This window comes from Polyodon spathula, chromosome 7 (genome assembly GCF_017654505.1).
Source record: "Polyodon spathula isolate WHYD16114869_AA chromosome 7, ASM1765450v1, whole genome shotgun sequence".
NCBI lineage: Eukaryota > Metazoa > Chordata > Actinopteri > Acipenseriformes > Polyodontidae > Polyodon > Polyodon spathula.
Window position 1 is genome coordinate 34,523,942 of NC_054540.1, and position 23,866 is coordinate 34,547,807.

The 23,866-nt window shown below is 39.1% G+C and overlaps 1 protein-coding gene across 4 annotated transcripts in view; it reads right to left on the minus strand.

Moving 5' to 3' along the window:
- Window positions 1-23,866, minus strand: part of LOC121318576 (uncharacterized protein KIAA0930 homolog) — a 98,017-nt gene that overhangs the window by 21,586 nt on the left and 52,565 nt on the right. For all 4 annotated transcript variants that reach the window (XM_041255401.1, XM_041255400.1, XM_041255399.1 and 1 more), the window contains exons 3-9: window positions 13,903-14,007; window positions 12,376-12,453; window positions 10,582-10,683; window positions 9,584-9,724; window positions 7,108-7,296; window positions 6,413-6,578; window positions 4,963-5,118 (exon numbers count right to left, since the gene is read on the minus strand). In XM_041255401.1, coding sequence (XP_041111335.1) covers window positions 4,963-5,118; window positions 6,413-6,578; window positions 7,108-7,296; window positions 9,584-9,724; window positions 10,582-10,683; window positions 12,376-12,453; window positions 13,903-14,007 — 937 coding nt within the window. The remainder of the gene's footprint in view (window positions 1-4,962; window positions 5,119-6,412; window positions 6,579-7,107; window positions 7,297-9,583; window positions 9,725-10,581; window positions 10,684-12,375; window positions 12,454-13,902; window positions 14,008-23,866) is intronic.

A 23,866-nucleotide genomic window follows, 5' to 3' on the forward strand; every position in this document is an offset into this window, starting at 1 on the left:
TATATATATATATATATATATATATATATATATATATATATATATATATATATATATATATATATATATATATATAATTAGTGCCTTGCAAAAGTATTCAGACCCTGGTACTTCAGAAGCTGGTACATACTTACCCCAAAAGACTTAAAGCTGTTATTGCAGCGAAAGGTGGCTCTACCAAATATTAATGTGTGGGTGTTGAATACTTATGCAAGCAAGATATTTCAGTTTTTTATTTGTCTTAAAAATATTTCCCAACATAAAACCAGTGTCACCTTACAATTATTGATTTTGAGTTTCAGTGTTTTAAAATAAAATATCGAACAGAACTAAATTTCAATGTACCACTTGTAATTCAGTAATATGAGAGAATTGGTCAGGGGTCTGAATACTTTTGCAAGGCACTGTATATATATATACACACACACACACACACACTGCCTATAGAAAGTCTACACCCCCCTTGAACTTTTTTCACTGTTTCATGCATTTAAATGAGGATTATTTCCACTTATCTACACACCATACTCCACACTGTTAAGGGGAAACAAGTTTTTATTGAGAAAAATATGATATATTAAAAAAATATAAAACTGAAAGATCATAACTGGATAAGTCTCCACCCCCCTGTGTTAATACTTGGTGGAAGCACCTTTGGCAGCAATTACAGCTGCGAGTCTGTTGGGGTAGGTCTCAACTTTGCACACCTAGATTTGGCCATATTTGACCATTCTTCTTTCTAAAACTGTTCAAGCTCTGTCAAGTTCCTTGGGGAGTGTTGATGGACAGCAATCTTCAAGTCATGCCACAAATTTTTGATCGGATTTAGGTCGTGGCTCTGACTGGGCAACTCAAGGAAATTTACCTTTTTGTTCCTTAGCCACTCCAGTGTAGCTTTGGTTGTGTGCTTTGGATCGTTGTCATGCTGAAAAGTGAACTTCCGTCCCAGTTTCAGCTTTCTTGCAGAGGGCAGCAGGTTTTCCTCAAGGACTTCTCTGTACTTTGCCCCATTCATTTTCCCTTCTATCCTGACAAGTGCTCCAGTCCTGCCGATGAGAAACATCCCCATAACATGATGCTGACACCACCATGCTTCACAGTAGGGATGGTTTTCTTTGGATGATGCGCTGTGTTGGGTTTGCACCAAACATAATGATTTACATTTAGGCCAAAAAGTTCCATTTTAGTTTCGTCAGACCACAAAACTTTTGGCCACATGTCTACAGAATCTCCTGAGTGTTTTTTTGCATACTTCAAACGGGATTCAAGGTGGGCTTTGAGTAATGTCTTCCTTCTTGCCACCCTACCTACAGGCCAGATTTGTGGAGTGCTTGGGATATTGTTGTCACATGCACACTTTGACCAGTCTTGGCCATAAAAGCCTGTAGCTCTTGTAAAGTTGCCACTGGCCTCTTGGTAGCCTGTCTGATCAGTCTCCTTCTTGCTTGGTCATCCAGGAGGGACGGCCTGATCTAAGCAGGGTCTTGGTGGTGCCATACACCTTCCACTTCTTATTAATCATCTTCACCGTGCTCCAGGGGATATTCAAGGCCTTTGATATTTTTTTATACCCATCCCCTTATCTGTGCCTTTCAACAACTTTGTCCCGGAGTTCTTTTGAAAGTGCCTTGGTGCTCATGGTTGTGTCTTTGCTTTGAAATGCACTACCCAGCAGAGAGAACCTACAGAAACTGCTGAATTTATCCTGAAATCATCTGAATCATTACAGTTTAACACAGGGGGAGGCCACTTAACTTGGTGTGTGATTTTGAAGGTGATTGGTTACACCTGAGCTAATTTAGGATGGCTATTACAAGGGGGGTGGACACTTATCCAACCAAGCTATTTCAGTTCTTATTTTTTATTAATTTTTTTCACTTGGAAGTTGTGGGGCAGGATGTGTAGATAAAAAAAGAAAAAAAAAATGCATTTTAATTCCAGGCTATAAGGCAACAAAAGGTGAAAATTTTGAAAGGGGGTATAGACTTTCTATAGGCTATATATATACTATATATATATATATATATATATATATATATATATATATATATATATATATATATATATATATATATATATATATACACATACACACACACACACACACACACACACAATACAGTGTCTTGCAAAAGTATTCAGACCCTCTCACAGTTTTCACATTTTGTTGCTTTAAAGCTTGCAGTCATGACACTTTGAAATAGGAATTAATATGTGTTATATACACAACCTACTCCACATATTCAAAGCAAAACCTAAAAGAAAGAAGTAAATAGATAATTAATATGAAATAAAAATTGAAAAGGCATGATTGCATAAGTATTCAAACCCTTTGCTGTGGCAAACTTAAATTAATTCAGGTGCACAAAATGGCCTTAACGAGCCACACAATTAGTTGAATGGCCTCTGTCTGTGTGCAATATTAGTGGTTCTCGTGATTTCAGAATAAAGACACCTGTCTCTGTGAGGTTCCTTGGTCAGGTAGTAAATTTCAAACAGAGACTGAACCATGAAGACCAAGGAGCTTTCAAAGCAAATCAGGGATAAAGTCACTGAAAAGCACAGATCAGGAGAAGGGTACAGAACATTTTCGAAGTCTCTGAATATTCCTGTGAGCACAGTTTACTCAATCATCAAGAAATGGAAGGTGCATTGTACCACCCAGACACTCCCTAGATCAGGCCATCCCTCCAAATTGAGCAGCCGGGCAAGGAGGAAACTGGCGAGGGATGCCACTGTGAGGCGAACGACAACTTTGAAAGAGCTATGGAGTTCAATGGCTGAGATGGGAGAAAATATGCATCAGTCAACAATATCCAGAACACTTCACAAAAGTAGCCTGTATGGCAGGATGGCAAAAAGGAAGCCAGTACTAAAAATAAGCCATCTCAAAGCCCGCATGGAGTTTGCAACAATGAGTACAAACAGTGATCCTGCAAAAATGTGGCAAAAGGTATTGTGGTCTGACAAGACCAAATTGGAACTTTTTGGTCTAAATGCCAAGCGTTACATTTGGCGCAGTCCCAACAAAGCATACCTCCCAGTCAACACCATCCCTACAGTCAAGTATAGTGGTGGCAGCATCATGCTATGGGGATGCTTCTCCTCAGCAGGGTCTGGAAAGCTTGTTAGGATTGAAGGAAAAATGGATGGTGAAAATTCACCTTTCACCGGGATAATGATCCAAAGCATAAGGCCAAAGCTACACTGGAGTGGCTTAAGAATAAGAAAGTGAATATCCTTGAGTGGCCCAGTAAAATTCCTGACTTGAATCCTATTGAGAATCTGTGGAAAGACTTGAAAACTGCTGTCCACAAGCGATCCCCAAGCAACTTGAGAGAGCTTGAGCAAATCTGCCAAGAAGAATGGGCACAAATTGTACCAAGCCAGTGCACAACGTTGGTAGAGACTTACCCAAAAAGACTTCTGGCTATAATTGCTGCCAAAGGTGTTTCCACCAAATATTGAGTTGACGGGTCTGAATACTTATGCAATCAACATATTTCAGTTTTTTCACTTTAGTTTTTGTTGACATTTACTGCAAATTATCTTACCCTTAGAAGTCTTCAGTTTGAGCTCTCAAGTTTTGAATAAAATATTAAGTTTAAAAAATGAGTATGCATCATTTTGTAATTTCACAAAATGGGACACCATAGGAAGGGTCTGAATACTTTTGCAATGCACTGTATATACACACATAAGGAATACAGCCATTTTGAAGCACAACTTTCAGTAATGACTGATGTGGGGGTCTCTAAGTGGCAGATAATGACCTAAGGGTGTGGTTGGGCCAAAAGCATTGATTTACATGGGCTTGGGATGAATTCCATTGTAATAGTATTAAAAATGGAGCTGTCAAGTCCCTGAAAACTAACTTTCAACACAGCAAATACTCTGGTATATCTTTGTGTTCACTCTTTTAATTAAAGCAAAGATTATATTGCTTGACTAAAACACAGAAATTAGTGTTTACACTAGCGGGTGTTCACTGGTAGGTAATGACCTGAAATGTTGCATCATGACTGGCTGAGGCAGTGTCCAGTGTTTTATTAGGTTTCTAATGTCAGAGATATATTGTAGGTAAAGAAATGTAAGCTGTAGAGACAGGGAAGCACAGAAGGTGATATTTGTCCTGTGTGTAATGATGTTCAGGAGCAGATTGGACTGCAGACTGCATTTCTTATTGGAACTAAATGGAGACATTTAAAGTGGAGAGATAAGCAAGATACTGTGGGAAGTGAATTACAGAACGGTCTATAATGCACATCTTTATGTGAACATGGCCTAACCATAAACTGAATCTTGTTTTATACATTCCATAGAATATATCTGAGTTCCGACGTCTTAACTCCCTAGTTTAGATTCTGGTGATAGTCTCTAAAAGCCTGTTTATGAAACTAGATGTTTCATACCATTCTGCTATAAAATCTGTCCCCATTGTGAGCTTTACAATCAGATTTATTGGCCCTCTCTACATACAAGGCGACTGAAGCACTGCTCTATCTTAATCTAGCAACCCTTCATTGGGAAAACGCCTGCTTGCTTGCGTAGTTTACTGGAGCTCTCCTCTTCATTATACAATTTAAGATCCAGTAAATGCATTAAACTAGTTGTTCCCTTGCAGGGTATCAACAGTTTCCGGTTGTCACTCATTTCAGTTTGCAGCAGCCAATGACTGGAATGAGTTTCAACTAAACTTCAAATTAAAACGGTTCATATCTGAGGTTGCTTTTATCTGTAGGGTCGAATCATTGCTGACTGACATTTGTGCCTGCTAAGGTGCTAGTTTTATGATTGATGTTTTACGATTAATAATTTTATTGAGTTTGATGTTGTTTGTTGTGGTGGTGTGAGCCTCTTGCCAGGTCGTCATTGTAAGTGAGAATTTGTTCTCAATTGACTCATCTAGATAAATAAAAGTTGATATGAAACGGAGGCTGGGGGATTCCGAGGTCTTCTTACCTGCTGTGATGCGATGCAGCGGCAGCGTGACGTAAGTAAGGTGTGCATAGAGCAGGAAGTACTCCTCCGTCCTGTTGAGCTTCAGCCAGGAGCCCACCAGAGAGCGGCCCGTGCCTGACAGAGAGCGCGACCGCAGGTTAGTGGCGTTGTGAAGAGCTGAGAAAGAATAAGGGAAGCGTCTTAGGATACGTGAGAGGGGAATCTGAAAGGGATCAGAATAAGTGAAGAGGGGCAGCGCACTGAGACACATGAGAGGGGAAGCTGGAAGGGATCAGAGGAAGAAAGGGGGGTAGCGCACTGAGGTACATGCGAGAGGGGAAGCTGGAAGGGATCAGAATAAGTGAAGAGGGGCAGAGCACTGAGGTACACGTGAGAGGGGAAGCTGGAAGGGATCAGAGGAAGAAAGGGGGGCAGCGCACTGAGGTACACGCGAGAGGGGAAGCTGGAAGGGATCAGAGGAAGAAAGGGGGGCAGCGCACTGAGGTACACGCGAGAGGGGAAGCTGGAAGGGATCAGAGGAAGAAAGGGGGGCAGCGCACTGAGGTACACATGAGAGGGGAAGCTGGAAGGAATCAGAGGAAGAAAGGGGGGCAGCGCACTGAGGTACACGCGAGAGGGGAAGCTGGAAGGGAAGGCAGATTAAATAGTCTTCAACGACAGGTGTTAATTGAGACCACTGAGATATCCAGTTTTTTTTTTTTAGTTTTTTTTTATTAATAATTATTATTCAAAACACAAGTAGAAAACAAACTGAATTGTTCAAATGAGTAGGGTAACCAACTCTTCTGTGAAGCTGCAAGCTTCTGTGTCAAAAGCAACTTTAGAAGAAAGATACTATCTGTTAAAAGCTGCTGCTGTGTCTCTGAGGAAATGCAGCACGCTGTTTTTAAATGTTACTTCGACCTTCAAACCAACCTCCAAGACAAATGATGCCCTTATCTGCTACCATAGTCTCCTCCCATGTCACACTGCATACTGATGAATATTTGAATATTCTTTCAATTTTACTTAGATGGAAAAACTGCTACACGTTAGTACTGTGTTACAGTAAGAAAATTAAATCTAGAATGCAACCTATACTGAACCTTAAACACAGAACAGAAAGACTCTCTTCCCTGCAGTTCAATGGGAGGTTAATTTATTTGTCTGTTAATTTAACTACCGACATAACCTGGTGGTTTCAGGGTTAGGAACTGATCCAAAATGGCACATCACTAGATGGCGCTGGCACTTCTTTAAAGGCATGGATTAATCAGACTGTGTTACATGTATCTATGACAGGTAACTCGAACAGAAAAGCAGCTCCTGATCTCAAATGAAAGCACCTTGAACACAGCATTTGATTAATTGTGATGAGAAGAAACACCAAAGAAAGGTAAGCTCCCTGTTCACCTGCTCTTGAATATTTTCCCCAGCGCTAATCTTACTCGTATCCATGCCTGGCACTGACCTCCGCTGTCTTCGTTTTCTCTGAAGAACTCCTCGCTGTCATTGGCAGAGTGGGATTTCTTCATCTCGGCAATCCTGTTGCGGGGAATCTTGCGTCTCAGGGACGGAGAGAAGAAGGACGGACGGTTGTTCCTCTCTGGAGTGGGAGGGGTACTGAAGGAAGTCACCTGGAAGTGAACAGGGAATAATACAAGATCGATACAACTTCTATTTTTTTTTACATGACTTTCTCAATCAAGATACCTCATAAAAATATATAATTCAATCCTTTTACCTGTAAATATGTAACATATAGCACTGCGCTAGTCTGTGAATAGCAGAGATTGAGGGCTGAATTGTGCATTTTCTTTGCAATCAGGGTAGAGAAGAACAGCACACAACAAGACTAGTTAACAAGGGGCTATTCACATATAAGAGGTATTTGGATACTGAAAGTTTTACTGTAACGACGGATGCCACTATATATGCAAACTGATGAATATTCTCCAACTAGTGCTGACGAATGGCCTGACTAAGTTGATTTACAATAAAAAATTTAACTCAAACAAAAGAAAACATCTACAGAATTTAGAAAATAAGAAGCCATGCCTTTTGAAAAGCAACAGTACTGTAGCACTCCAATTTCGATGTAGGTCAACGTAAGCTTTAATGCCAATGTGTAGCCTAACAATCGTGGCTTGGTGGCGCAGCACTGACCCGCTCGTGTACAGGAGAGTCCGAGTCCTCCTCAGTGCCATAGGGAGATGTGTCGCCGGTTGGCACTCGACTCACTGCCATCTCCGCGTGGCCCTTCCCCTGGGGCCCCTTCATGCGTACAAACTCCATGTTGTTGTACTTGTAAAACCCGAAGGACATCCGCTGAGCCATTTTCGCTGCTACGCTAACCTGCGCAGGAAACGTAAAGAACACATGCCCAAGAGTAAGTAGCTTTCATTTTCTTTTTTTCCCCTTACCTTTCCATGCTGTCTGCAACCTCTGGGAGTGGTTCCCATTGCAATTACTCAGATACTGTTAGGTTTTGTGTTTATTTGTCTGCATTAAGATGCTTTTGGAACTTCTCTTCAGTTTTAGTTGCCTGGCAGAGATTTGTAACATGCTATAGGCTAGATATGACTAACTGCCCTTAGTGTAGATGAGCCAGCACCATTTAGAAACCTAACATTTTAAATCCAGTTTCCTTTTGTTTTTTTAGCTGGCAACACACAGCTGGCCCTTACAGATAAAAAGACCCTTTGGCTGATCTAGTCTACATGATATATGTCTATGGCTAACAACTAGAGCAGTGGAGCAGATCCAAAAAAATGCATGTAAGATGTATTGGACCTTTCCTATCTTCCCGGATCACTTGTAATAACTCTCAGTACTTTTTCGGTCAGGTAGCAGCAGGGATTCTCAATAAGCCAGTAGATACACATCGCTCCCCCGAGCTGACTTCTACAGACAGTAGCTGCTCAGGTTGCTAGGATATAGGCTATTTATTCCGTTATTCATTATTTACAGTACCTTTTACTGTAATAATAATAAGACAACTATCAACTATTAAACTATCAACCAACTTAAACATCCCTAAAATCTTTCCAAATATTGTGGCAGCAAGAAATAAAACACTTTTCTTTTTAGTTTTTTTTTTATTATTATTATTAAGTACCACAGATTATGTTACTAAAAGTACCACAGATCTTGAAAACACACCGTTTAAAAAATTGTTTGCAAATGTTTATAACAAACATGATACAAAGTAATGATATTGTTACTAGTCATTTAAAAAAAAAAAAGTGGCAGTATGTGCAGTATATGAATGACAGGCTGCTTCTATTGTGGTGAGCAGGTCAATCTTGATTCCTGTAGTCTTTTGAAAGTCGGTTTTACTTTTAAATAAAACTCTCTTGGCAGACATTTTATTTTGAGGACCTAAATTGAAAATACATGAAGAATTCATTCAGCAACCCAGCAGGAGGTGGGTCTCTCTGAAATGGGAAAAGGAGAGAACAGCAAAACACAGCAGGGAAACTATGAACGATTTAAGGATTTGAAATGCAGCAGGAAACATTTGAAGTTTAAGGCCTCATTTACTACTTACAGCAATAGTTTTTTACAAATTCAAAATGTTTAATTGATGAATCCTGCACCACACAAGAGTAAAGAGGAAAACAAACCAGGTATCTCGTCAACAATATAATACAATAGAATACAATACAAATATATTTTTATATAGCACCCTCTCTTCACACCATGGCATCCCAGAGCGCTGTGCAAAATGAAAAACAACACGAGAGCTCACATGTACAATGCACTCCAGCTAAAACCAATTATATAAAGCACATTTTTTTTAAAGTATGTTTTAAATTTAGACTTAAAAAGAATCCAGTATTTGAACCTGCCTCATGTCAACCGGAATCAAATTCCACAAACAAGGAGCACAACAGCATAAAGCTCCGGCTCCAGCTGATTTATGATGATTTTTAGAACAACTAAAACTTCTGCATTGCCTGATTTCAAGGAACGAATAGGAATATACAGTTAGTAGTTTTTGGAGATTGGATGGCCCTAATCCATCAAAGACCTTAAAAGTCTGTACACAAGAGGTATTGAGAATACTTTATTGTGATTGGTTGATTTAGCATACATGACTCAATGACAGTGTTTTATAGGCATTTGAAAAAAGGCAATTTTGTAAACACAGATTTTCACTTCATCACATTTTATAATTTACACAATAGTTCTATCTGATCAAAAATAATTTTTGTTGGTTTTAAACTTTGAACTTTATTTGACTATTCTACAAAATAAAAGCAGTAAAGAATAAAGAAAGGGCAGTGATAATGTTGAAGGCCGCTTGCATGTTCTTTTTAAAAGTCTGTTTCAGAAAACTTACGAACGAGGGGAAGCCATTCGCCCATCTAAGCTTGTCAGGTTCCTAGCAGTTGATTGATCTCAGAACGGTCAAGTTGGGTCTTAAAGGATCCAAGTATTTCTGCCTCAACAACATGACTAGGTAACCCATTCCATACCCTCACCACTCTGTGTAAAGAAGTGTCTCCTTCACTCCGTCCTAAGTCCATTTTCAACTGTGTCCTCTGGTCCTGGTTTCTGTATTGTGTTTAAAGTAATGGTTTAGGTTAATTGTGCCCCTGTATAAACCACCCCAAGGCTGTGAATTCCAGCCACTCACCCGGTTGTCATAGACCTTCTTGAGAGCTTCGTATCGGATGGACCCCTGGAATATGACCCCCTGGAAGGTATTGTTCTTGTCACTGGCCACCAGCTCCACACAGACCATCTCCCCCTCTCCCACAGTCATGTCCCCAAACACCTGCACAGCACAGACACATTATAATTATGTCTCAAACATCACCAAGGGAAACAGGGCTACTGATGAACTAGAATTTACAGGACAGTGTGTTAAATGTTGACATCATCTATTGTTCAATAAATGCTTCATATCTAATGCGGCTGAACTGATATTAGTTTTTACTGGATCTTATTTTGGAATCGATCTTGTGTTCGATCAAATCAAAGGACAAAATGACTGCTCAAAATTACGCCTAATGTTGCCAAGCAATGTGGAGCTTGATCTAAGGAAAGTAATTCTCCCAATTCAGCTGTTTAATTTAGGTTTAAAGCATCTTGTTATAAAAACAGAGTACTCTATAACGTTCATGCTGTGCTGTGATTATTTCACTCAGAAGAATGGCTGTAAACAAGCCTCTCTTTGCTTATTTGGTCATCCTCATTGGTGGAATAATTCAATATGGAATAGTGTGAAACAGCTATGGACAAAAGTTTTGCATCACCCTATAGAATTAACAAATTTTGCTTCATAAAGTCAAACGAAACCTGCTGAATAATGTTACGTTAACATATTGAATTGCATGCCGCTTTGTAGTTTTCCCCATATACTTAATGAAAAACTGAAAACTCTGACATTTCAAAATCAAACATGAAATACTGTACTACTATTATTTTGCAATATCATTTTGTACTTTCTTTTAATTACATGATATAATAAAAGTTAATTAATCCTTCAAACTTCATTGTCTGCAACATTTTGTGTCTACTGTACATACTCAAAAACATAAAAAACACTGTCTGCATGTCCTGATATTAAATTGTTCCTTTGTAACACAAATCAAGGGTGTGTTCCGTGCTTTACCATGACCCCAAACTTACCTCCTCAAAGCTGTCGATCATGAAGAATATGTTTGGGTAGCTCATTTTGGACTCCTCGCCCTTGCTGTCCATGGGGTTCTTACTAGGCGAAGCGAACACTTGCTGTGAACAAGAGACAGAAAAGATCTGGTTCAGACAGCACCTTAATCCTGAATATGACCTGCCTGCCAGGCAGTCCTGGGTCTCTCTCCAGCAGTTTTGTCATATGTTGTTAATGGCCCTTTATCCCCCAAACTGGGTCAAACACGTCCCTGCTTTACCACCTCCCTTATAAAACGTTTCCCATGGTTATACTTTTTATGCACAGCTTACCCTGGTTTGCCATCTTTATTACTATGCTTGTCCATATCTCACTATTCTTTACAATGCTTATCTACATCTTGCCATGCTTTATTACACTTTGCTTTCACTGTGGAAAACCTCTATATAGGGCCAGGACCCAGAGATGTTTTTTTTAATGGCATATTTTCCTATTAAATGAACAAATAATCACTGGGCACCCAGGATTAACAAAGAGCAGTTTATTTTACAAGGTTTACAGAAATGTTTGTGCTGCAACTTGGTAGGTAATTCATCACATGATGTACATAATCCATATTGTGATCAATGAGATTTGAGCTTTAGTTCCTGGCTAGATGTTGTATACTGTTGATCGGAGCATCATCGCTGCGCTGTGAGCAGGTTGATGTGTGATGTACTGGTTGCTGCTCTATCTCTGCTGTATTGAAATGCAAAGCTCTCTCTGGAATCCCCAGTGAAGACAGGCTCCTCTGATGGTATGACTCTGGATTTTGCTTAAATTGCCCTTTAATGTAACCCTTTGTCAATTTGATTTCGAAGAGGGTCTGATTGTAAATGATCGGCTGATGTCTGTCTTTGTGTTCTCTGTAAGAGGATATCATATCTGAAGTTTCCTTCCTGGAATATCATCACATCGCTCTCTCCAGCAGTGCTAGGAGTCTCAGTGCCATGCCATAAACACTGGCTACCCGTGCATAATGGAGGATTGATTTATTGAAGTATCTAGTAAACTGATATTACTGGTAACTGTATAAGGCCCCCTCACCAAAGCACATTTCCATGGTAAAACATAAACATGCTGAAAAGACTGAAAAAGGTTTAGCATGTCATCTAAATAACACAAGCAACTTAGGACCCTGATTATGAAGGTCATTGTCACACAGGTAAACAAGGCCACATGAGAAATCTTTGACCGCAAGGATAAAGGTCATGAAATAGGCAAATCCAATATGGATAAAATGTTTGTTTGTTTTTACTATTGTGTTCACAAGTGAATATGCTGTGTGTAAGGTGTCTCTTACTGTGTAACAGATGTCATCTCAAGCAGTTTGTGTGAGTGAAGCTGAGCAGTTCTGGCTGCACAAATGTTGAGAAAATTACATTTCTTATACAATAAGACACACCTTACACACAACGTATTCATTTATTATAAACCACACAAATGAAGACTGTACTCAGGAATAGTTTTGAAACAAAGAACATTTTATTAAAAAAAACAAAACATAATTTTTATTTTTTTATTTTTACCCACCCCCATTGGAATTAGGAGTGGTGTTCTACGCCCTGGATGACATCTGCACACAGGGTAAGATGTTCTGGAATTTTGGCAAATACTTCACTGTGATTGGTTGATTTATCATATGTATAAGGACTGGTGAAACAGAGAATGGACTGCCATCAAAAATAGAATCTCTTTGGCATGTGACTTCTGTACGAGATGGCAAAACCTTACCCCATGGCCTCAGTACAGCTATAAAACACATGATCTCTCACCTGTGACTTCTTTTTGTGAATATGGATGTCCCCTCCGTCCGACCTCGTGCACACTGCACAAGTGACAACATAGTCAAGCTGGAAAAGAGAAAAAGCCTCTTTAAATAAGCATAAATTCAACATTGTATTGAGCTACAAATCAAGAATAATGAAGAAATGAGTGCTTAAATATCGGAAAAGAGAAAAGGGCACACATTTCTCAAGATTAGAAACATTAGAAACTGCTTCACACTTCACACTTGGAAAGGCACAGTGATGCTGGCAGACTGAACTGCCTTTTAGATACCAGGTCCACTGCTAGCAGCCTTTCAAAAAGATTTCCTGTTTTATATACCGTTCTTAACCTTCTAATATTTCAATTATCTGTCAAATTATTTAAAAAATATTAATCAAATTAACTTTTTAGTTATAAAGTTTTGTAATGAAACATAAATGACATGTTTTGGTCAGTTTTATTTTGAGATCTGAATCATTACCTGATATCTGAAGCAGTAAATTAAACACGACAAAAGGAAGTGTAGGTTTCTTTGTTGGGGTTTTTTGGGCCAGTATAAATGGCCTGTTTGGGGACATTTAAGTGAAAACTTTAAGCTGGTTGATACAAGGAAATAACTTCTGATTGGATAATCAAGGCTATTTCAGGGATTGAAATAAGCCTTCCATTGCATAGCAATTCAGTCAATTCCTGGTTTGACTACGAGTTTAATAAGATACACCTGAGTTTGTTACCTATACACTGTGGCTAATCAAGCTTGTAGTGAGACCTAAAATAGATTAAATTGATATGCAATAGGAGTGTTATTTCCATCCTTGATGTTTATACTAACAAGGGAGACGGTTTCTCTGAATTACACACAACCAGTCTCAGTGTTTTAACATTTACTGGACCCTCAGTGAGTAGCTAAGCTTCCACCATCAGAGTTCTGCCAGCCCACAATTCTAACTGGGGCTGACATAGTCCCAACTGAAATCCATTTAATCTCAATCTGATACTGATCAAGATGAATACATTTAATTTAACCCATTAAGTACCAAGTACAATTTTCTTTGAAAATAATCAGAACTCCAGCTGTATAATTAGATACATTATAAATGTCAACATGTCTCACCGAAAAAAACAAAAAAAACAACAACAAAAAAACATAATCCTTCATTTTGGCTACAAACTGCTGTATCCTGTTTTAAGGACAGTCAGACTAGTAAAATTTCATGCCGGCTATGAAGTTCAATGCATAGAAAATGTAACTTTATCATCACTGTGGGCAGGAAAACACCAATAAATGCATAATTTTTAGGCATCATAAGGGCTGTATTTGCAGAATTAAGTAATTTTTGTCAGTTAACACAATTAGGAGTAAGTTATCATAACAATATAGTTAAACAGAAAATTGAAACAACAGGTAGATGCCAGTTAAAAAAATGCTCAAATGAAGACCTGAATGGGTTAAATCAATTTTAAGTCAATCTTAGTAGCAGGTGGGCATGTCTTTAGACACAATGTTCCTTCAGCTGCAATCCCTCTCCTACCTTCTGCAGAATGAGGTTCAGGTAGACGCTCTCCTCCCAATCGATGTCTGGGTCTCCCAGTCCAGGGAGCTTTTTGGAATCCCTCCGATAAACCTCAACTTCAACCTGCCAGGAAAACAAGCACAGCTTAATGAATGAGGCTGTGGGACGAGGGGGGATCCAAGGTCTCAGGTTCGCTGGCACAGCTTTATGAACGAGGCTGTGGGGTGAGAGGGGGTCCCGGGTCTCAGGTTCACTTGAGTTTGCTGGTTTGACTTCTTTATCTTCGCCAAGACTGAACACTGGAACATAACTGTTTATGAGGCTATCCTTAGCAAAATCCAGACTTATCTTAATAAACCTCTACTTGGTTACCTATTACCTTTGATCTCAGGCTGTTCTAAGTTTCTCAGTTCCTACAGTTTGTACGGAACTTGTGGGGGTGGGCTTCAGAGAGAACTGAAACCTACTGTCTTGATACTTTTAAAGGAGTTTAAACAAAAAATGTATGTCTAAGTAGCCGAGACATGCTTTGTTTTGGCCGATGCTCATAAAGTGTTTTTTTTTGTAATTTGATTAACTTGTTTGTATTGGTTCTGCTTATATGAATGTGTGTTTGGTTTTTTGTATGATATGATACCTTTCTTTTACCAGGTGTCCCTTGAGAAAAAGAGATTTTAATCTCAATGGGATTTTCCTCGTTGAATAAAGGTGTAATATCCAGCGTAGGCTGTTAAGTGAAGAGGGGCAGGAAACCTGGTACTTTTCAACATCTGTCTTTGAAATGCTATATTTATGTAACTTGACACATTAACGTTAGTCTTGTTAGTCTTAACTTTAACTAAATTAAAGTTATCGTAACATAGTTAATAACAGGTAGAATGCTAGTTAAACACACTCTAAGAGGCTCCTGAGTGGCACATCCGGCAGAAGCACTCCGCGTGATGCCCACTAGAGCCTGGTGGTTGCCGGGTCGAGTCCAGGCTATTTCACTGCTGACCATGGATGGGAGTTCACAGGGAGCAGACCACAACTGGACAAGTGCTGCCCGGGTGGGGAGGGCTTAGCCTGCAGGCCTGCCTGTCAGCCGCCCAGAGCTGTGTGGTCCTCTGACACTACCTCTGAGATGGCTGCATGGTGAAAAGAAAGAGAAGCAGAAGCATTTTGGAGGTCACATGTGTCTGGCTTCATCTCTCCCGAGTCAGCACAGGGGTGCAGCGGTGAACTGGGTTGAAATAATAACAAAAAAAATAAAAATAACTGGGCTTTCAAAATTGGGGAGAAATGAGAAAAAAATAATTGGCAATTCCAAATTAAAAAAAAAATTAAAAAAACGCTCTTAAAAAATTAAAAGGTAGCCTGTCCTCAAATGAGGCGAATGGTACTTTTGCGAATTCTGGTAATGAAAAGAGAAAACCTTTTTAAAACCTTGTTTTGTTTTGAAATTTCAATTTCACCTTTCTTTTTATTGAAGCCCCACGAGACTCACTTTGCTTCTACACTTCTTACATCATGCCCCTGGTTTCAGTTCTGTATCACAATAGCCTGCTGAAGTACATCACAGTAGTGGCTTGCTATATATTGTACAGGTGGCAGAACTGAATTTTAAACATATTACTCAATTCAATTTTGACTTGAGAGTGAGTTAGGGTGTTAATCGCACTCCTTCACTGCCCTACTGGCTGTGTTACTTTGTACATATTTTGAGTGGTTTTATGTATTGCAGCCTGTCATTCATGCCAACATAATTCAACAATAACCCAGACGCTTACTCTGCTTTTTATTGTGTTTTTTTTTATTATGTTTTTTTATTGTGTTTTTTTTTTTTTATTGTGTTTTTACAGCGTTCATGTGATGTTTAGGCCAAAATATGAACTCATAGTACATGGTAACTGGTTAGAAACGGCGTACAGACGATTCAGAACAATTCATCCTGACTACATACTTTCTGTACGCATTAACGCAAGACAAAGAATACACCATTTAAAAAAAAAATAATAATAATCCTAAAATAAAAACTAAATGTTCATGTTAGCACGCAACAGATACATAACTTAATTTAGGCGCTCCGACATGCATCTCTCTTGCTAGTTCTGTTATAGTTTATTTTTGCTTTTCACAAATGGACCGGGTGAAAGAAAGGGGGACCAGTGTACAACATCCAAATCTTGTAGTGACCTTTTAGAATTAGAATTTGCAACCCTTGCATTTATTCTGATCTTAACTGATCAGAAGTAGCAATGTTGAAGTGGTTAATGTCCAGAACACTGCTTCTGGCTGCCATTTGCAACAGCTGCTTCACTTGAGTTATTGTAGGGTAGAACAGCAGGGCAATGAACACAATAACAAAGCCTTCAGTGTAGTCCTGTACTGTACATGAATAATACAACAGGATCTCTCTTCACTGGTAGTTACAACACCTTCCAATCGGCTCAGCTCAGCCTCCTCCCTAGAAGTGTTGCCCTGGGGTCAGGTGTAAATGTAATGAATTACTCACTCCAGACTTTCATTCAAGTGTCTCGACTGCTGGACGTGTGGCTGGAAGGGAACTAATACACAGCAACAGCAATCTCGGCTGCCACTAAGCTGGAGGTCTTGCAGACAGGGAGGGTAAGCAATTTTAACTGGTGTACTCATTAAGCCAGCAGATTTACCGAATGGATCTTCATGGGAGAAGAGCAAAAAACTGTTAAAAAGTCAAAGTTTGAGAAACAAAGTGGAAAATGTTTCAGCCAATACCTTCATCAGTCACAGCACTTTTACAGTACCCCACAAATATTTGAGGGTTTGATGCTGGGTTTTGATGCTTCTTTCATTTGAAGCCAATTTAATTGACTAACAGTGAAGTAATATGTTGCCACTGTGAGAAGCTCATTTTAACAGAATACTGCCAACTGCAATTTTGATCAATTATGTGCTGGAATTGATCAAATTGGAACTGGAATTGAAGAACAGGGTTTGACCCCAACCATCGTTAGAGCTGATTTACCTGATTGTTCAAAGTCCTGGCACCTGGTCATTTCAATAATATACCTGAACAAGTTCTGCAACAAAGGACTGCGTGTCAGGCTACTGTAAGTAGTGAAGGGAGCTGAGTGAATTATATTTTAAATAAAGCTGAAGATAATTGTAGGACACTGCGACTCTCTGACACATCCTTGCTTAGCCGCACATTGCAGAGATGATGTCATCTCCCTGTGAGCCTGCTGCACCCTTATAGCAGGTTTAATGAAAGGCAAAATCTTATTCACTGAGCCTGCCTGGAATACAGAATCTTATTCACTGAGCCTACCTGGAATATTCACCGAGCCTGCCTGGAATACAGATCAGAACCTTGTGAGACAGACGCAATTGAAAGTGCTCATCTCCGAGCGCCGCTGTGCTCCAGTCAATTCAAGAGGCTCAATCACTTTGTGCAGAGCTTCAGAAATGCTGTGATTGTTTGTGTTTTAGAAATCAGGCTGCTGCTGCTGCTGCTGCTGTTCAAGGAAACAAAGTTTAAAAAGAACCATTTTTTTGTTTTATTTTATCATTATTATTAGTAGTAGTAGTAGCATTTAACCTTAAAAACAGTTACTGAACCTGAAACCAAAACTGAAAGCTTTTCATGTATTTCTCCCCATTTCTCTTCTAGCTACCCTCTCAAGGGCAGAAGCCACAGGTGGTAGCATGCTGTTTGCACAAACAAAAGCGTATGCACACTTACTACACAAGCTCCTCCAGAATATCTCAGCTGTGAGGGATGTGCATCCCTGACAGGGGAAATGTTCAACTTTACAAAGGTTTCAGTACATCTGTACAGTCCGATCTTAAGAAAAGTGTGCTAGCTACCCTTTCTGAATACTAGCTTTGACAACCTATAAAACGTATGGCTTCAATTACTGTATGCATTGCATTAAAATACATCCATTTAATGCATCTCATGTATTATTTAACATTAGTGGTGTAGTCCTAAATCTGAAGGTACCGGAACACTATTAAAATACAGATTTTATTAAACAAGAATTATTATACAAATTCACATTTTATTTGCATACTGAACTTCTAGTAACATACATAATAATTTATCTAATTGCTACAAATATTTCCACAAAGTGTCTTTCTCCATCTCGTCAGAATGCTTTATTTTATTTACATGTCTGAGGCTTTGTTTGTGTCTGCAGTCATAGTCAATGCGCTCTTTCTGTCGTCTTCGTCAGTATTTTTATCCCTCTTAAAGAAGACGTTCCTAATGCTGTTTTCATTGTGTCAAGGGGACTACTAACAGTTGTGTAGGAGATGCGAGTCCTGTAACTACATCACTGCTGCCTATAGAAAATAGTACCAGAGCGGCGTTCCAACTCGACTACTGCACTGTTTAACATGTGAACACAGCAGATGGGAGGCTGTGCTGAACACAATCTTTCTATTGCGGCCCAGACATGGTGCCAGGCCAGTTAACATGACATCGTCGTAAATCTCAAACAATGCAGCTAACTTGCAAAATACTGCTACTCATGCAAAATCAATCTCATCATGAGCACATGAGATTTAGCATGCTCTGGGGATGTTTACTGTGTTTATGCTACACATTGTGTGACTACTGAAAAGAGAAACTGCTTCACATGCTTTGATCTACGCTGAATTAACCACCTTAACAATTTGACCCTATTGACATCATCACCTACAGTATTGATCTTTTTCTACATGGCTATAAATGTTCCTTGCCTGATGGCGCAACATGATCACTGATCTCTCTTTTTTGTATTGCCCTGAATTGTGTTTGCTGTCTGTTTCATTTGTTCTTTCTTCAATTACTTAGAACCAATTCTTCAAGTACAAATAGGGATTGCCCTAATGATCATTGCTGAAATTAAAAAAAAAAAAAAACACAATGCAAAGATCCACCTTGGGGATACCAAGACTTTCCTGTTTTTCATTTTATTTCAGATTTATATGGTCTTTATAATCAATCTGAGTGGCCCTTCTACACTGAGAAATCTTTGAGCAGCCCGTTTAGATCAGCTCAACAGAACCCATTGTAAATTAAAAGCCTTTAATTTATTTCCCACCTGAGATTTACATTTCTTTTCTAGCTACTGTAAAATCTTGTACTTTTAAATCATTTTAGTATTTAGTATACTTTTAATAATCATTTTGAACTTTCTAGGACTTACTCTGTATTCAAGATACGCTGGCATTCAAGGTAATGTTATGGTACATTGAATGTTATGGGAATGTGAAGAGAGATAATTGCACAACCAGCTGCCGTCTGTTCTTCCCAGCCACTACAGTGTCCAAGGACGATGCAAGTAAGGGAAAGAGCTAACTGAACAAAAAGGTGAATTCGCGGGCGGAACAGTGAAGCTCGGGTATAGAAAGGGAGACTCCAGCTGCCTGACTTCCCAAGAGGAACAGGTAATATCTATTCTCTTTGACTGGCTTAATATAGTGTTGCTACTGTATCAGAAGTTAAGTAACACAACTTGTGTTGTTGACTACTTATTCCTAATACCTGCCGAGCACATTTTTAAATATACAGTGGCAAGGCCTGAAATCTTACAAATCCCTCTCAAGGGCAGAAGCCACAAGTGGTAGAGTGCTGTCTGTACAGACTCCTGGAGCACTGGAAAAGGGCAAGAACTTGAAATGGCTTCACTTGTGTTCTGGGCAGGTGACCTATCGATATTAGAATTAGGAATGTAAATATCGTCTAATTAAAAATCAGTTTAAACTATTTGATTTCTATCGGTTAACCATTTAACCGTAATTACATAGACACACTAAATACCCTTTAAATAAATACCCTTTCCACATATATTTAGTCTGTCATGCGTTGATATTTGTTTACCAAACATACAGGTAGCTTAGAGCACAAACCCTCTTTAATTGCATCATAACTGTGTCACATTGCTGATAGTATCTCCATCATAGTTAATCTTGATACAGGGGACACTGGTTTCACTTAAAGTAAAACACCATTATGAATCCATTTTAAAAGCAAGTATGTAAAAGACAAGCTTTTCAGGGTGTTTTTTTTTTTTTTTTTTTTTTACTGCTGATCGGGTCCTTGTTGTCGGCACTTCTTTTGCTGCAGTGTCACTTGACTCCCCTTCATTACTCCCGTTTCCAACACTTTTTCTCAGAAAACTATCAATATTTATAAAGCAACTTTTTGAACTCCCTTCACAACAAAAATCACAGTGCATCCCACTGACATGGCAAGCTGGTTGCTAGGTAACCAGTTCAGACAAAGGCAGGTAGGGTGAGGGACTCACTGGGAGTACAACTGATAAAAAGTGGCAATAATAATAATAATAATAATAATAATAATAATAATAATAATAATAATAATACATTAACGTACCTGCTTCTTAAACTAAAATGTTTTTATTTTTATTTTGCAGGTACTCGACACATAACTCTGTTTTGACTGCTCCACCTTTGACTTCCTCCCTTTTCTATTTTATAAAAGGCAGAGGAGTTGAGTTCAGTGGCTGTGCATAAACAGCACATGTTTTGTTGGATATTTACATATAAAACACAAAATTCCAAACACATCTGATCAATTTGTATTATACGTTATCTGTTATGTAAAAACGGTATGCATTTATTTACCAGTTAACTGTTCAACTTATTACAATTAGAATGGGTTTTCACCAAGCATTTATTTATAGCATATACTGCAGAGTTGTGTTAATTGAGCCTGTTTACAACAGGACAGCATGCTGGGGTTTGTCAACCTCCTTCTCATTCTTCTAATAAATTATACTTGGATTGTCTTTCAAAGCAAACCATAACTTAAAGAAATTGCAAGAATCTAAAATCAAAATAGGATCAAACTGAAATCTGAAAACACACAGCACAGCCCTGCACGAGTCTAAATCTAATTTTCATATCTATGGTACGTTTTCTTTAGAGCACAGATGTATAAATAATTTAACCAGGGCATAAGCAATATTAACAGTTTCTTCCACAAGCCAATCCCTCCATGAGATCTCCCTGTTGTTTAATTTCTATTTACACCTGCTGTGGCAAACACATCCGAACATATGATATATTCTATCATAATACAAATAATACATGCAATGCAATCCTGTGATTTTCATATAGTCACTGGACAACAATGAACTATCAATCACAAATTAATGAATGACTCCGAGCCTGAGCAATTACATCACATAGAAACCTTTGTCAACTTCTGGGATCTGGGTTAGAGTAGAAAAAAAATGATGTTTGAAAGACATATTTAATTTGTTTGTGAAGAAAATTTTGATCAGGTCTATGCATACTACAATCAGGCAATTCAGTCAATTCTCAATGTGTTCTCATTTCATTACCGGTTCAACACGGAGGGTTAATAAGCTAAGACAGCATTTCTATTGCTGTTTATTTTTCTGACAAGCAAAAAAAATTAAAAGTGCAATGGTTTAGATTCTGTGGAAGCAACAAATACAGATATATGTGTTATTTCATTGTCTATTCTACCCCCCCTCAGAAGTAGCCTTGTGACATTTACAGTGTGGAGGTAGGATCTAAAGATGTTAGTATTTCAGAACCTGCAGCTGGTGCCCCCTGCTTTAAGAATCAGGTGGCCAAGAGCAGCGTTGCCATGGAAATGAAGCAGGCTCTTCCGATGAGGCCTAGCTTTTAATAAGCCACTTGTGTCTCTGCTGTTTAGTAAACATTACCCAGCAATCATACCAGATTACAACAGCATATACATATCATATACAGAATAATAGATGGGGTTGCTCATGAATCAGCAGCAAGTTGAGCTGTCTTGGTCACTGAAGCTCCTGCCAAACTCGCCCCAACAATCACCCCTCTTTCAAAGTCACTGAGGTCTCCTCTTGCAGCCATGCTAGCCATAATTATAAGCAACCAGGCCTGTCCAGCATTTTTATACATGACCCTAAGCATGCTGGGATGTTACTTGCTTAATTAAGGCATAAGCCACACCTGTGTCAAAGCACTTGCTTTCAATATACTTCAATATACTCATTTATCTAGGTGTTTCAATTTTTTTTTGTCTACTACCTCTATAACGCACGTTTCTCTCTCTCTCTCTCTCATATATATATATATATATATATATATATATATATATATATATATATATATATATATATATATATATATACACACACACAGCTCTGGAAAAAATTGAGACCACTACAAAATTATCAGTTTCTCTGGTTTTACTATTTATAGGTATGTGTTTGGGTAAAATGAACATTTTTGTTTTATTCTATAAACTACTGACAACATTTATCCCAAATTCCAAATACAAATATTATCATTTAGAGCATTTATTTGCAGAAAATGACAACTGGTCAAAATAACAAAAAAGACGCAGTGTTGTCAGACCTCGAATAATGCAAAGAAAATAAGTTCAGATTCATGTTTAAACAACACAATACTAATGTTTTAACTTAGGAAGAGTTCAGAAATCAATATTTGGTGGAATAACCCTGATTTACAAGCACAGCTTTCATGCGTCTTGGCATGCTCTCCACTAGTCTTTCACATTGATGTTGGGTGACATTATGCCACTCCTGGCGCAAAAATTCAAGCAGCTCGGCTTTGTTTGACGGCTAGTGACCATCCATCTTCCTCTTGATCACATTCCAGAGGTTTTCAATGGGGTTCAGGTCTGGAGATTGAGCTGGCCATGACAGGGTCTTGATCTGGTGGTCCTCCATCCACACCTTGATCGACCTGGCTGTGTGGCATGGAGCATTGTCCTGCTGGAAAAACCAATCCTCAGAGTTGGGGAACATTGTCAGAGCAGAAGGAAGCAAGTTTTCTTCCAGGACAACCTTGTACTTGGCTTGGCTGAATCTTGGCTTGATTCATGCCAAAGCTGCCCGATTCCAGCCTTGCTGAAGCACCCCCAGATCATCACCGATCCTCCACCACATTTCACAGTGGGTGCGAGACACTTTGGCTTGTAGGCCTCTCCAGGTCTCCGTCTAACCATTAGATGACCAGGTGTTGGGCAAAGCTGAAAACTGGACTCATCTGGGGGTGCTTCAGCAAGACTGGGATTGGGCAGATTTGTCTTTGTGAAGGAAGCATGAATCAAGCCGCTTAATCCTTTACAGGGTCGCGATGAGCTGGAGCCTAACCTGGCAGACACAGGGCGCAAGGCAGGACTACACCCTGGATGGGATGCCAGTCCATTGCAGGGCACCACCACACACACACACTCACACAGAGAGAAATTTAGAATGACCAATCAACCTGAACAGCATGTCTTTGGACTGTGGGAGGAAACCGGAGCACCCGGAGAAAACCCATGCAGACACGGGGAGAACATGCAAGCTCTACACAGACAGACTCCTAGGCCGGAATCGAACCCTGGCACTGTGAAGCAGCAGCGCTAACCACCACACCACCGTGCCACCCGGCGATTGGTTACACCTGAGGAGGGTGAACACTTATCCAACCAAGCTATTTCAGTTTTTATTTTTAATTAATTTTCTACAAATTTCTAGAATATTTTTTCAGGCTATAAGGCAATAAAAGGTGAAAAGGGATGTAGACTTTCTATAGGCACTGTAAATCTATATATATAGATCTATACACATCTATCTATCTATCTATCTATCTATCTATCTATCTATCTATCTATACACATACACAGTGCTCACTCGCTATAAGGCTCTTGGTTATAATTTGCCTCAGATAAAACGCTCCTACAGCATGTCCCCTAATTCTCTATACTAGTGATTTATGCAATATTTCTACAGTAAATACAGTACCAGTGTTACTCAAACTGTAAAGAACTTCTCAGTCTAACAACAGTTTCTGTCTCTCCCTTTTGATACAGTATTTGAACTGAAGAAAAGCTGTGCTGGCACTTTATAACACAGACATCTTACTCAGCATTCGTTTTATAACTAAATAAATATTAGGCCTATTACGTGGTTATCTTTCCTAATGTATTTACTTTTTTTTGCTGCGATAGCATCTGTGGCATTCTCTGGGAGACGAGATGCTT